Here is a 15,059-nt window from a genome sequence, read left to right as displayed (position 1 = left end):
CTAGGCCCGAAACGTCAGCCTTCTTGCTCCTCGGATGCTGCTTGGCCTGCTGTGTTCATCCAGCTCTACACCTTGTTATCTCAGATTCTCCAGCATCTGCAGTTCCTGCTATCTCTGGATTCACAATGTAAACAGAGTGGCAGCAAGAGCAGGCCAGAAGCAAGGAACACTGTGGCGAGTAACTCACCTCCTGACTCCACAGGGCCTGTCCACCATCTACAAAGGCACAAGTTAGGAGTGTGATGGAACACTCCCCATTTGCCTGGACAAATGCAGCTCCAACAACACTCAAGAAACTTGATACCATCCAGGACAAAGCAGCCCGCTTGTTTGGTACCACATCCACTCCCTCCACCACCAACACTCAGTCGCAGCAGTGTGTACCATCTACAAGATGCACTGCAGAAATTCACCAAACATCCTCAGACAATACCTTCCAAACTCACAAATACTTCCATCTAGAAGGACAAGGGCAGCAGATATGTGGTAACACCACCATCTGCAAGTTCTAGGGTTTCTTCATTGAAACCTAACAACTTCACATAAATGCCTTGGAGATGCATGCAGACGAACAAATGGAAGCAAATGGAAAATGGAAAGCTAACTGCAGGCAGGCTGGCTTTTAGCCTGGTGATTTTCTCCCTGTAAAAGCTCTTGTGATGCAGTGGTAGTGCCCCCACCTCTGAGCGAGGAATCCCAAGTTCAAGTGCCACATGTTCCAGTTATGTTATTACACATCTGAACAAGCTGATTAGAAAGTATTTATTTCCCCATTTGGCAGTACAGAACTCAAAACTCAAACTGGAAACTAAAAAAGGTTCCCTCCAAACGGAATAGTTTTCAAACAGATCCTGATGTCCCTGAGAACAGTAGAGACTCTGTTACAAAGTGTGTCATATTAAATGTTGCAAAGACCAGAGCGCTGAAGACAGGAAGAGTCAGTAATTGTGGACAATCCTCAATGTCTTTAATGCTCTTGTCATTCTTCAATAAAAGGGTCAGGAAAGACAATCTCTGGGGACTTTAGGTCATCAGCAATGCCATCCCTTGTGAATTACAGACATGCATCTCATCAGCAGTAACCATGTCTAGAGATTAAATTGAACTCTTGTTGTCAGCGAGTGGAGAGTCAAAACAACTGAGAAATCCTAAAAAAAAAGTGACCAAGTTAGGAAAATTGAGATTGCACGTTGTTTCATATTTTTGGTGAGTAATGATTGCCTGTAACAAAAAAAAAGACATATCTAATGTAGTTTCAATTATGTGAAACAAAAAACCTTACCTTTTTATTTGAAATTATGCTGCTTTCGTTTGTCACCGTAAATGTTTAAAATTGCAAGCATTCAGCAGTTCCCTCTACATTGAGATTCCTTTTTTAAAAAAAAGTAATCTATTAGTCTCTTTGGGGCTCATTACACTAGGAGATGATTTTCTTTTAACAATGTGTGTTGACTTTAACTTATTAACACAAGCTTTTCAAAATGCCATTTACTTTTGTCCTAGATTACTCTCTGCAGAGATTTCACTCACTGTCGTACCTTCAGTTACTGGGCTTATCTTGCCTCCCTTTCTTTTCACAATCCTCCAGTTCTCAGGCACTAGCCCATATCCACAGGGATTTAAAGATTCGTACTCAATAATTCCCAGCCTTACTTCCCGCAGTAACCTAGAAAGCATCCCATCTAGTCTTGATACCTTATCCACTTTGGAGGACTCCTCCCAACTTTTCAGGTACCTCATCTTTACTTTTATCCTGGCAAATATTGTTACTGCCCAGTCCTTTACTGCAACATCCTCTTCTCAGAAAATAGATGCAAAGAACTCAGAACTGTAGGACCTCGGCCAGTTAGTCTGGAATAAGTGACACCCTACTTTGTCCCTCCCTTTCTGTGATTCTCTTTTTACTACTAATGTGTTGATTTGATAATGAAGTGGCTGAGACCACCACATCTTTTAAGGCAGAGTCTCTGCGAAAGAGAAAGCTGCCATGACAGCACAGGGGCTTGGGATTAATCTTCATTTGTTTAAATGAAGAATCAACACAGCCATGTCCTTCTGTATTATAAACATATATCATGTGCTAGTACGAAGGAAGAGGTTAAGGTATTACTCCCGAGGCAGGAGTAATAATAGGATACAGTGATCTCCCACCCCACAAGAAGGAACGGAACTAGAAAGGGAGCAATGATAGCAAGCCTATTGGTCAGAAGCTGGCTTGGTTGGAAATTAAAACTTGAGACGAGCCACATAACATTTGGTTGGAGCTAAGAGGAGTGAGAGAAAAGCTGCAGATTAAGTCATGGTGTCACTGGGTGAGGAGGTGAGGTCCAGGAGGACAGGTCCAGGAGGACAAAGAGGCAATGCTAATTCATGCAGTGCTCAGAGTACACTTCAGTCTTGGAATGCTCAGAAGCTCCTCACATGTGGAATTTATTGGACGTTAAACACTGAAAAGGAGGGAGAAAGGGGGCAGTCAATCATTGAAGACTCAGATTGTCCTCAACTGCCATGACTGAGCTGGAACCACAGAAGATGTGCTTCCTGAGTCAGACAGATACTAACCGACCTTCAGTGTAGCATCACGTGAGCGACAGGGCTTTCTTTTTGAAAAAAAAAACAGTATTTGGAAACTGTTATTGGGATGCTTCTCTGTAAAGTGTTTTTTTTTTGTATACAGGTAGGATGCAAAATTTCCACGTGATAGAGTTTGAAGGCTTATCTTAAAACTTCATGTATGCCAGTGGCCTTTAGCCCTGACAGGAAGTCAGATGCTCGAGTATAAAAACAACAGCATTATTGCACGTAACACACGATAGATTATTTTGCTGCTAAAGTGTAGGCATTTTAAGGACATAAAATTGTGTTGTTAAGCAAGCACTGGCTTCTTTAAAAAGGTCAGCTACCATTCATAAGTCATCTTCCCAGAGTTAAGAACATGAGAGTATGGAGCAGCTGTAGACCATTTGGCCCCCCTGGGCCATTCAATAAGACTACAACTGGTCCTCAACCCACTTTCCTGCCTAAGCCCCCACCCCACACCGCTATGCCCACTTCTAAAATCTTAGATTCCAGACTAAGTAGTCAAGCCTCTGCCTTGGAAACATTCAATGACTTCGTCTCTCCTGCTGTCTGGGGAAGAGCTAGCAGAGAGTGTGGCTTCAACATTTTCAGTTCCTGGAGGGAATGAAGGGGAGGTTAGAGGAATCCTTTATTGGAGAGAGCATTTCTAGAATGTGGAATTATTTGTCATCAGGGACTGCAGTATAATGGGAATTGAATGTGTTCAAGATGATGACGTAATGCTGACAGTCACATACTATCAAGATAAGTGAAGAAGAATGGACAGGCCAAACCAGAGGGCTGTAAATCAGTATTCTGCACATTAGACTGCAAACAAAAATGTTGACGGGACTAAACAGAGTAAAAGGAGATAAGGTAAAACTGGAAATGCAGCGAACTGGAAGCAGGAATAGTCTGGCTAGAGACAGCAGTGTGCATGATGGCCAGATCCTATAGTAGGCAGCATCCACAAATCGCATAAAGATGCTGGCATGAGTTTGTAGAAATAGCTCAAATCTGTGGATACAGTCATATGATCACTTGAAAGGGAATGATATTGGTACTTGAAAAAGCAAGAATGTAAGCAGAATCTGCAGAAAGAGCCAGATAATAGCAGATAAGAGCCCACTTTGTCACAGGAAAGCTGGGTCAAGGCTCATCTCTTTGCTTCAAACTAAATGTGACTTAGAGTTAGTTCAACTAATTACCTTACCATCAACACAAGAAGTGTAGGAATTGCTGAATAAAAAAATTCCAAAGTCCATCTAGTTTAGTTTCTAGCATGCTGCTTGTCGCATAATGCAATGGTTAATGGAATTGTTGACTAATCAATGCAGTGAATCACTTAAACAAATCAATTCCAACAGATCCAGAGTGGTGGTGAAATCTCAGGACTGCAGGTCCAAAGTTACGTGTTCCTCATCGGAGCTGGAGAAATTTAAAATTCAGTGAATAAATCTGGAATATCAAGCTGGCCTCAGTAATAATATCTGTGACAACTGTCATTGGTTGTTGTAAAACCCATTTAGTTCACCAGCTCTCTTTCAAGAAGGAAATTGCCATTCTTACCCATTCTGGTCTAGACGGGACTCCAGACCCACAGTAATGTGGCTGATTCTTAACTGTTCTCGAAAATGGCTGAGCAAACCACTCAGTTCAAAAGCAGTTTAAAGAGATGGGCTATGAATCCTGGACTTGGTAGCACACTAACATCCCTTGAAAGGATATGGGAAAAAAGTAACCATATCATAATTTCTCAAATTATTCATATACCCCATCCCAAAATATTCCTTCCTGGGAAGAAATTCAACAGCTTTGCATTTGACTGAACGAATCTTATTCCACTGTCTCCCTAGGGAGCCTGTTCTATAGACTGATCCTCAGTGAAGTTTCTTTTCTGGAAAGTAGGTTTGAGAGCATCCATCTTCCAAGGCAGGCCCCAGTCCTCTGGTGCTACTATGCTGGACACAATAAAATAAATGAGGGACGTCTACACGATGATATTATGACAGTCGCCACAGTCCCAGAGCACCACAGCGCTGATCTCTCATTAGAGACAGATGACTGGTGGTGCGTTAACCTGACGGTCACCACGCCTCAGATGAGAGATGAGAAGACGGGACCTTCAACCTTAATAGCTACATTATAGGAGCGCAGCACTAAAAGGCCATTGAATTAGTGCTGGCATTCCCCACACAACACAAAGAAAATCCGATCCTCCGTGTCCCCCTTAACATATTCTACGACATGTCACTTCTTCCCACCTCCAACAATTGGTCACTTTTTCCAAGGGGATTTGCAGGGGACAGGGTTGGGAGCTGGGGAAGAGCTGATGAAAGCTCTCTGGTCATTCTATTGGAAAATGCAGCACTGTCAATTTTGTTCAGCAATGTGATTTTATCATGGTCCACTGCAGTGGGTTGGCTGTTGTATGGGGAGGGTAGAGAGGGGCGCCAGATGGTACAACCACAGCAGACAGGTTGCAAGTAGATGGTATCATCTCTTATGCCAGCTCCTGCAATTGTCTGAGTATCAGCTTAGACAATGCAGCAATGTATTTTGACAAAGAGCCTTTTTAAGAGATCTGCAACATCCTCCAGTGTTGAATCAGCTGAAAATTTATTGTGAAATTAAACAAATGCCTAGTGATAAACCAGAGGCTGGTTTTTTCCCTTCACAAATCAGGAAGCCTCCTGTCTCAAACACTTTCCCCATAAATGATTTTCTCCCTTTGCTGTCACAAATTGAACTGTTTTAGCAATGTCACTTGTAGTGTACGTGTGTGTGTAGAGGAGGAGTGTGGTTGGGAAAACAGGAGGTTTGTTTAGCTCAGAGGCTGCATTTACGCAGAGCAATTTGTTCACTGCAGTTGTCATGACAGCAGTGTGGTGAAGGAGTGGAATAACAGATAGGCCCAAGCTTGGGTAGAGGTAACAGTCCATTTCGCTGAAATTCATTGGTAATGTGGGAGTGGGGTGGGGGGGGAAGCAGTGACTGAATTAGGCAGGATGTGAAATTTTGATTTCCTGACATCAGATTAACTTCATCTCTGCAAATCAGTGAACTGTTTGCAATGGGACAGCCCTTAGTGATGTGATGGTTGGTTTGCGTGAATACTCATTAGAGTACTTTCTTCAAACTGCAACCTATATTCAAGATAAAGTCAATGGTGTCATGAGAATCTGGTGGCACCCAATTCATGTTCATTTAAAAGGTGGTCTGTAAGAGTCAGTCAGTCTGAAGTCAATGGTATTCCTCACTGAACTCTGGGGCACAAAGAATGGGAGAAAGAGAGCTTGAATTCAGTCTCAGAATTGGCAAGTTTGGGAGAGGGGATGTGTTCAGGTACATGAAGGAGCAGGAAGAAACATCCAAGGGAAGACGCAGGGTGGGTTCAAGGCATTGGAGAGTGAAGTGGGCAGTCAGTCAAGGTAATAAAATTAAGGACCTAAAATGTGGCCTGAGTACATGTGTGTCCATCTCGGGATGTTGACTAGCAGAGTCCTTACTCTGCAAGTAAGTTCAGCATTTCCAGGAAGTGAATCCACGAATAGTAAGTAATGAGTTTAAAAAAAGAGTAACAGTCTCTTTATTGTAGAAGAGACAATCCTTACTCTCCTGTAACCACCAATGTGTGCCAACTCTGAGGCACGCCAGCACATTTAGCTCTGACTAAGTGTGTGTCAACATATAACAGCAACACACAAATCAAGTGAAATCAATGCATTGTGAAATATTTACAAGTGGAATTTAGATTTAAAAGAACCATAGCAATGTAGGAACAGGAATAGGCTAAATCAGCCTCTCGAGTTCATTCCCATTCAGTGAGATCATGGCTGATCTGTGGCCTAACTTCATAGACCTATCTTTGGTCCATATCCTGTAACACCTTTGCTTACCAAAAATGTGTTCATCTCCAATTTAAACTAACAACTGGCCCAACATCCTACCCTGTGTGTTTAGAAGTGCTTCCTAACACCTCTCCTGGGCCGCCTGGCCCCAATTTTTAGACTATACCCCTAGTTCTAGCATCTCCAATCTGTGGATATACTTCATCTTTATCCTGCCTTTTTCTGTTAATAGCTTAGATTTACATTTTATTTTGGTTAGACCACCCCTTAACCTTCTAAATTCTAGAGAAAACAAGTCTAATTTATATAATTTCTCCTCAGAACTTCTCCTTGTAAATCTACGTTGTACTCCCTCCAAGGCCAATATATCTTTCCTAAGGTGTGGTGCCCAAATCTGCTCACAGTACTTTGTGTGGGATCTAACCAGGTTATTTTATGAATGCAACATAACATCTGCATCCTTATACTCCACTTCTCTAGATATAAACCACCGTGTCTAAGAGGCTCTTTAATAGCACCCCCACCTTACCTGCAGCATTGTTAGCTGACAGTGGGTTTCGCTAATGAAATTCCATTTAATTCTTGTGCACGCCACCAGCACTTACAATTTTAATTACTATTGCAAGAAGAACATGGAAAAACAAGAGTGGAAATACTGGAAGTGTGCACCATTAGGCATGATGCACTAGTGAGAAAGTTATATCTCTACTTGTGTTTTGTGAAAATTCCACAACTTAGCTATTTTTCTAGTGTCAGCTAATACATTGCCACATTTATCAAACTTGTAGCAAACAGGCTATTTAGCCCAACTGGTCTATGTTACTTATATTTATTCATTCAGGGAGGGGAGGCTTCACAAGATGCCTCTATTAGTGCCCATCCTCAAATGTGCTTTAGAAGGTGGTGGTGAGCTACCATTTGGTATAGGTACACTCAATGTTGTTAGCATATTTATTCCGTTCAAGATATTTCCCACTTTAACTACCTCTGTATCACTTTGCTCCTTAACCCCTCAGTTCCTTTCCAGTGTCAAGCAAGCTTCCTTTTATAGCAATGATTTCTGTTTAACCACTCCTTGAAGCATCAAGTTCCACCTTTGCCCTACTCTTGGTGTGAAGAATTTCTTGCTTAGGTCATTATTTGATTTGTTTACTATTTAAATTTTGGCTTACCCACAAGAAACTGTTTTTTCCTTCCCCAATGCCAACACTAAGACGGCATAATTCAAGTTCATCATCTCCATCTGCCAGTTCAGTTTGAAAACATTACGTTACTACACACAATGCACCATTTGTATACTCAGCTACTAAACTTAGTTTTACAGTTTACCTTAATGACTGCCTGCTTAAGCAAGACTTGCGTGCAAGTATATAGAAGGAAGGATTCCGCAATCATCACCACCTCATTCTGATCTCTAATAATTATTAAAGAGTGAACGCCCACATCTTCATGCAGTGGTTTCTACACAGTATCCAGGGGGTGTCTTGTCAGTCTCTACCTAATTGTATCACTCTTGTCTCCTAGTCCTTTAGGCTTGAGCACACAATCCAGGCTGACCGTTCAGCACAGTACTGAGAGTGCTACCCGAATAAAAGGTGCCGTATTCTGAATCTTTAAACTACCGACTAATGTGAAACTAAATCAGCAAAAACTACTCCCTTTTTCCAATGTGCTCAAATAATAAACTCCAAATTATAATAAAAAACAAAAAGGAAGTGTACAATCATTGAAAGGGCATTAAATTCTACTTTGTAGCAAGTTTGGAAGGGAGGGCATTTAATCAGGCTGCAAGATACAGAGTGAGGACCCCACTACCTTCCTATTTGCCCAATTAAATCCCGAGCAGGAGAACTCATGGAATGGCTTCTCACCCAGCTGACGTCCACTCAAGGAGCTCATCCACTGTTTTAGTGCCCAATTGAGTAACCCTGCTAAGTGCCTTCAAATGAATAACCTTAAATCAGTGCCCTCTCTCTCTCACCTCTTCTGCCAATGGGAACAATTTCTCTGCAAATACCCAGTCCAAAAAAATGCATGATTTTGAATACATTTATCAAGCCTCTCTCTACACCTTTTCCTCCTTACATAGATTGAGAAAGCTGGGGGTTCTTCTATCATGGTAATTGAAATCCCTCATCCCAGGGACCAATCTTGCAATTTTTTTCTGCACTTTCTCTAATGTCTTCACACCCTTCCTAATACATGGTATCTAAAACTGGCACAATATGCCAGTTGAGTCTGAACCAATGTTTTATGAAGGGTTCATCCTTACTTTTGTTCTCTGTGCCTCTATCTATAAAGACCAAGATTCTGTTTGCTTATCCAATTTCAAGCCACCTTCAAATGATTTGTGCACATACACAACAGGTCCTTCTGTTCCTGCACCCCCTTAATTTACACTGCAAACTAGGCAACATGCCATTTTCTGAACCCACTATTTCACATGTCACAGGATGAATGGCTTCCTTCCGTGCCACAAATCTTTCTAGGCTTCACTGTGTACTCCAGGCCACTGGCTATGAAAGTCTCACGTGTACCAGTGGTATCACATGTTCCTCTCCCAGGGCCACCCAGGCATAGCCATAGCTGCAAGAGGGGATGTCGGTAGGTGCAGCAAATGTAGCTGATAAGGAAAGCATTTCTTTTTTGGGGGGAATCCTCAATCATCATGGCCCACAATCCAATCTGTTTCCAGATTTGGAGATCCTTTGAATCTCTGAAATCCAGTATGCCTTTCCGCACCCACCCACCCCACCGCCCAATTTGTAAATCTGAGGTTTTTAGTGTCATGATGAGACACCACCTACAAATAAAAGGCCCAGACAGTTAGGGACCATTCCAAAAGAATGAATGCACCATTTAAGGTGAAAGATCGAAACCCCCACACAATGAGCAGCACTGTTGGAGGTTAGTCAGGGACACCATTCTTGGGTGAAAATAGTCAGATAAAAGGACGAAGTGAATTAGGATTACCAAGGAGAAGCAGAGTGAAAGGATTCAAGTGTTCAACTATCCATGGCCAATTCTAACCAGCAGGTACCAGTGTGGCTGCTTCAGTACTTGGTCTGTGGAGGAGGAAGAGGCAGTTGGTAAAAGATGGTAAATCTGTGTCATTGTGGGAAAAGGATGAGGGATGATCTGACACGGGAATCTGCTTAACAACCAAAAGCGAAGAACCAGCTTTAAACCTTGCCCACAAGCACATTGGACAGCTCAAGTGTGTTGTTTCAGCGTGTGTGTGTGTCCAAATCTCATTAAAAAGCATTTGGCCATCACTCAGGGATTTAATTAGCTCTCAGCACTCTTGCCCAAAGAACATTCTGGAACATTCACTATAACAACAAGAGCTCCCAGATCAAGCTATAACAGCTGAAGACTATGTCATTTGCCTGCATATCCATGGGAACAAACAAAGGCCTGAAGCCGAAGGAAGACCAGTGGAATCCCCACTGAATTGAAATTAGAGATTTTTAGGAGTAGTCATCAGACTGCATTACTGGCCTGCGGCATTTCTGCAGCCTTCAGTCAGGACACAGTTCAGAATAACAAAATGTAAACTAAACAAACATTCACAATAATTACACCTATCCTTTGGTGTTTTCAAAACCGATGCACATGTATACTGTATGCATACAAGAGATCATAAATGTACCCAAGTCATACCAAGCAGGAACATTCTGCCTTTTCCACTTGTGTACTGTAATGTGCAGGAGCTAATATGGAGATAGACAAGGATCATACAGCAGCAGAACATTTAAAAAAAAATCATTTCCTTTTACTCCATGTGTTCTGCACACGTATACCAGGCATACAATGACCAGGATGGGAGTGAACCGGTCTCTTTTAGGTATAGCAGCTGACCGAGACACACGCGCCAATGGAATAGTTTTGCTTTTCTCCAGTAATAAGCAAATTTTTGCATCTGAAGCCTCAAAGCCCAAATAGAAAGCCTTTTTATTGATTAAATGAAGAGCATTAAGCTTTCCTGCTGCACTCAGACTGGAAAAGCTTTTAACCCAATTATTGGCTCAGTCTCCACGCTATTCCTGTCCATGATTACTAAAGGCAAGAACAGCCCAAGGCAAAAGGCCACTTTACTGAAACGTAGAAACAATTTCTTCCATAGAATCTCACAGCGCAGAAAAACAAAAGAGAAAACTTCAATTTACATAATGTTTTTCTTGACCTCAGGACATCCGTAAGTGCTTTAGAGTTAATGTAGTACTTTTACAAATGTGGGACTTCCAGCAACCTACTTTCACACAAGTTCATACAAACAAAAATGTGAACATGAGCAGATAATTGGCTTTGGATGTACAAACATAGAATTTCTGAGAAGTGGGCTAGTCTGTCCCTCTGGCTCACTCTGCCATTCAGTAAGACCATGACTGAACTGCTTGTATTTGAATTTCCCATCTACTTCCAATAATCTTTGATTCCCTTGTGCAGCAAGAATCTATTGACTTCTGCCATAAAAATATTCAATAATCCCCCAGCACCAACTCCACTGCTTTCTGTGGCACAGGGTTTCCAGAGTGTCTCAAACTTGGAGAGAGGCAAATATTCCTCTGTCATAGAAAGGATGACCTCTAATTTAAAAAAAAAAAAAAAAAAAAAAAAAAGTGTCCCCAGTTCTGGATTCACCTGCGTTAGGAACCATCCTTTCCCTGTCCACCGCGTCAACGTTATGCAGGATCTTATACTCTTCAATTAAGTCAACCCTCATTCATCTCGTCCCCAGTGGGAACAAGCCCAGCCTGTCCAACATTTCCTCATATTACAAACCACTCATTCCAGTAAACCTCCTCCAATGCATTTAAATATCTTTCTTTACACAAAAAGGAGACCAATACTGTACACAGTATTTGAGATGTGGTCCCACAGTGCCTTCTAAAGCATAACATGCTTATTTAAGTCAATGTCTCGTTAAAAGGAATAAAATTCCATACACGTTCTTGATTACTGGTTGTAACTAAATATTAACTTTTAGAGACTCATATTAGAATACCTGGATCCCTTTGTACCTTGACAACAGGAGACATGTAAATAGTCATCAATAGCCTCCTTCTCCTATGTGGCCCATCTAGCTGCTTTGTCATTCAATATAATCATATACGTTGATCCTCTAACAACTCCATACTCCTACTCTCTCCCATTTCCTTGATACCTTCAGTTTCTAGAAATCTATTTCTTTAAGTATATTCAGTGGCCTCATCTGCACAGGCTTCTGTGGTAGAGGATGCCACAGGTTCACCACCCTCTAAAGGTGAAGTAAGTTCTTCACATCCTGGTATGAAGTGGCCTACCATACATGCTGACACTATGATCCTTGTTCCAGACCCCACCTCTCAACCAGGGGAAACAGCCATGCATGCACTCTATCCAGCACCATCAAAACTATATACACATTTCAAGAAGACCTTCTCATTCTTCTAAACTCCAGTGAATACAAGCCCAGCTGAACCAGTCTCTCCTAACACACAAGTTTACCATTCCCAGAATCAACAGTTTCCCTCAATGGCAAGTATAGATTTTTCTACGGGAGGGAAATCAAAACTGCAAATAACATTCTAGACGTGGTCTCACCAAGACCATGTGGAACTGCAGCAAGATTTCCCTGCTTTCTGAACTCAAGTCCTCTTGCAATGAAGGCCAACATACCATTTGCCTTCTTAACAGCTTGCTGCATCTCATGCTCGCATCCAGTCACTCCTGTACAAAGACAAAGACAATCATTGGGTAATTTCATTAAAAAGGCAAAATCAGTTGGAGCTGACTCACCCCTCATTTAGATTTAGAACCTAGATCTGGAATGGGCTATTAATTCACTTGGACCTCTCAACAAAATCATCAATTAACTCCTTTTGTTACATAAAATCAAATCTTGGATTGCCTGCCCCAATGTACTAGTCTAAAAGTCCATCTTGTATGTACTCCAGGTATTCATTCACAATGTTATCTATAACCTGATGTTGTGAGACTTCTCAATATTATCACTAACGTTCACCAGTTTATATGCAAATTAAAATCATGCATACAACAAGGGTGCTGCAATATGGATGTCTAATTTCATGTTTAATGCCATCTCTATCTCACCTGGTTGGAGGCCTATGGGTAGCTCCCACTAATATTTTCCATTCCTTCTCAACTTCACCCAGACTAATTCTACATTTAAATTTTCTGTCCCAATGTCCTTTCTCACAATCACACGGATTTTTTCTTCTGCCAATGTCTTCTCTTCCATTTTGCCTGTCATTGTGGAAGATGGATTAACTTTGGGTGTTCGGTTCCCAGCCTTGATCACTTCACCATGTCTCCGCAATTACAATCATATCATACCCAGGTACAACTATTTGAGCTGTAAATTAGTCTGTCTTACTGCAAATGCATCTTGCATTCAGATACAGTACCTGCAGACTTGTCTTTTTGACATGCCTATTTTTGATACACCTCTTTGCCATTAGTCCTTATTTCCTCTGCCTTACTGAGTTATGGCAAGTGGGCAGGAAAGTGGAGCTGTTGCCAAGATGAGATCAGCCATAAAAAGGCAGAGTAGGCTCTAGGGGATGAGCTGCCTATTTCTGTTCCTTGTTCTTATTTTATATTGTTTCACATTTTCTGTCCACCTTTCTATCATCAGTTTCCATCTTTGTTTCATTCACATTTGCCTCCCCTCCCAGGTTTCTATCCAGATGCCACTCTAGATTAAATCCTTCCCCACTGTACTAACTAATGCTCCTGTTTTGATACTGGTCTCAATCCTGCTGAGGTGCCTCATCTTCCCCAGAATCAATCTGGATACCTCATGAACCTAAATCTTGCCTCCCTACACCATCCCTTCAGGCTCACAGTGAGTCTAATCGTCTATTCCTGAATTTGCCAACATGTGACATGGGGAGTAATCCTGAGATTGTAAAAACATATGAAATAGAAACAGCAGGGCATTTATCCACTCAAACTTTCTCCACCATTCAATAAGATTACAGCTGATCTGCCACAGGCCTCAACTCTTCTTCCATGCCAATTTCTCAGTCCTCAACATTTGAATATTTTAAAAATCTATTTCTCTTTAAATAATTTCAGTGATTTAACCTCAGGCACAGAGAATTCCAGATATTCACTAGCCTCTGGGTGAAGAAATTACTTCACATCTCAGTTTTAAAATGAGTGTCCTTTTATTCTGTAACTATGTCTCCCAATGTCATTCAATACTTCCCACCAGTAGAAACATCATCTCAGCATCTAGGTTGTCAAGCCCCCTCAGAATGGTGTCTGCTTCAATAAGACCACTCCTCAATTCTTCTAAACACTAGTAGGCCAAACCTGTTCATCCATTCTTGAAAAAAAATCAATCTTTACATCCCAGTAATCAACCTAGTGAAACTCTTCTGAAACTTGCTCTAATGCCAGTATATTCTCGCTTAAGTGTGAAGAAAAAGACTGTACTCCAGTTGTGGCCACACCAACACCCTGTGCAGTTTTACTAAGACTTCCCTTACTTAAACTCCCACCCTACCCACTAGCAATAAGAGGCCAAAATTCCATTTGTCTACTTGACAAGTTGCTGCTCCTTTTGTGTTTTTGCTGTATTGTTTTGAGTAATAGTCTGCCTCTGATTCTTCCTACAGAATGTGCATGATCTCATCATTTTCCTTGTATGAAATTCCATCTGCCAAGTTTTTTTTTGCTCACTTACTCAACTTGCAAATTCTTATGTTGTCATCTTGCCCTCCTACCTTTCTCTTTTTTTTTTTATAAAATTCATTCATTGGATGTGGTTGTCACTGGCTGGCCAGCATTTATTGCCCATCAAGAGGTCAGTCACTAATGAGAGAAGGTTGGGGGCGGGGAAGATAACTGACCAACAAATGGCTTTATAATGGCTTGTATAGCCATTATAAAACATCAGGCCCGTGACATGAAGCAGGTTTCTTCCTCCAATCAGCATTCTTCATTTCCCTCTTTACTCCAGGCAGAAATTTCGCTTCACACATTCCAGATGGAAGACCACTGGCCCATCAGAGCTCAACCATCCAAAAAGAAGAAGTGAAAAAGTGATTATTTCTTCCATCACTGCATACTACTGCAATTGCAAAGCTTTAGTCTCCAGTTTCTCCCTTGGTAGAGATTTGCAAAGCCTATTTAAATCTTAAATTTATTGCCGTTCCAACCCTTTGTGTCATAAAGTCAAGGAAATATACAGCATGGAAACAGACCCTTCGGTCCAATTCGTCCATGCCATACCACCAAATGTTCCATGCAGTATCCTTCTGAGTATTGGAGGCCTTTTCTTTTTAAAAAAAAAATTTCATACTTGGCTCACCAAATCTATAAATACACTACAAAAGCAACTGCAGTGACTCTTTTTTCATTGTTGCTAACTGACAACAGAAACAAGCACCCACGATATTGTCTCAAAGCCATCCTAAGTAAGCAGTTTGATCATTGTTCTATTTGAGGTCCTATTTCATCATCCTACTCAACAATCTAAATGGACTGTGTATCTTCAGGGAGTTAATACTGTGTAAGCTGAACCCAACCTATGTCAATACCACAGGGGAAAACAAGATAAAATCCTTCCAGTACCAAGTGAAGATTCTAAAATGTAATATATATAACATCTCGGTTTCTCAAAAGACATACTGAAAT

The 15,059-nt window shown here is 41.4% G+C and overlaps 1 protein-coding gene across 1 annotated transcript in view; it reads right to left on the bottom strand.

Moving 5' to 3' along the window:
• Positions 1-15,059, bottom strand: part of LOC109915847 (nascent polypeptide-associated complex subunit alpha-like) — a 68,229-nt gene that overhangs the window by 41,294 nt on the left and 11,876 nt on the right. The window contains exon 2 of the mRNA XM_048596165.1: positions 12,072-12,122. Within this exon, the coding sequence (XP_048452122.1) occupies positions 12,072-12,122 (51 nt within the window). The remainder of the gene's footprint in view (positions 1-12,071; positions 12,123-15,059) is intronic.

The sequence above is a fragment of the Rhincodon typus genome, chromosome 4 (assembly GCF_021869965.1).
Source record: "Rhincodon typus isolate 14 chromosome 4, sRhiTyp1.1, whole genome shotgun sequence".
Lineage (NCBI taxonomy): Eukaryota > Metazoa > Chordata > Chondrichthyes > Orectolobiformes > Rhincodontidae > Rhincodon > Rhincodon typus.
The sequence above is the reverse complement of the archived record's forward strand: the minus strand, read 5'-3'. Positions and strand labels throughout refer to the sequence as shown.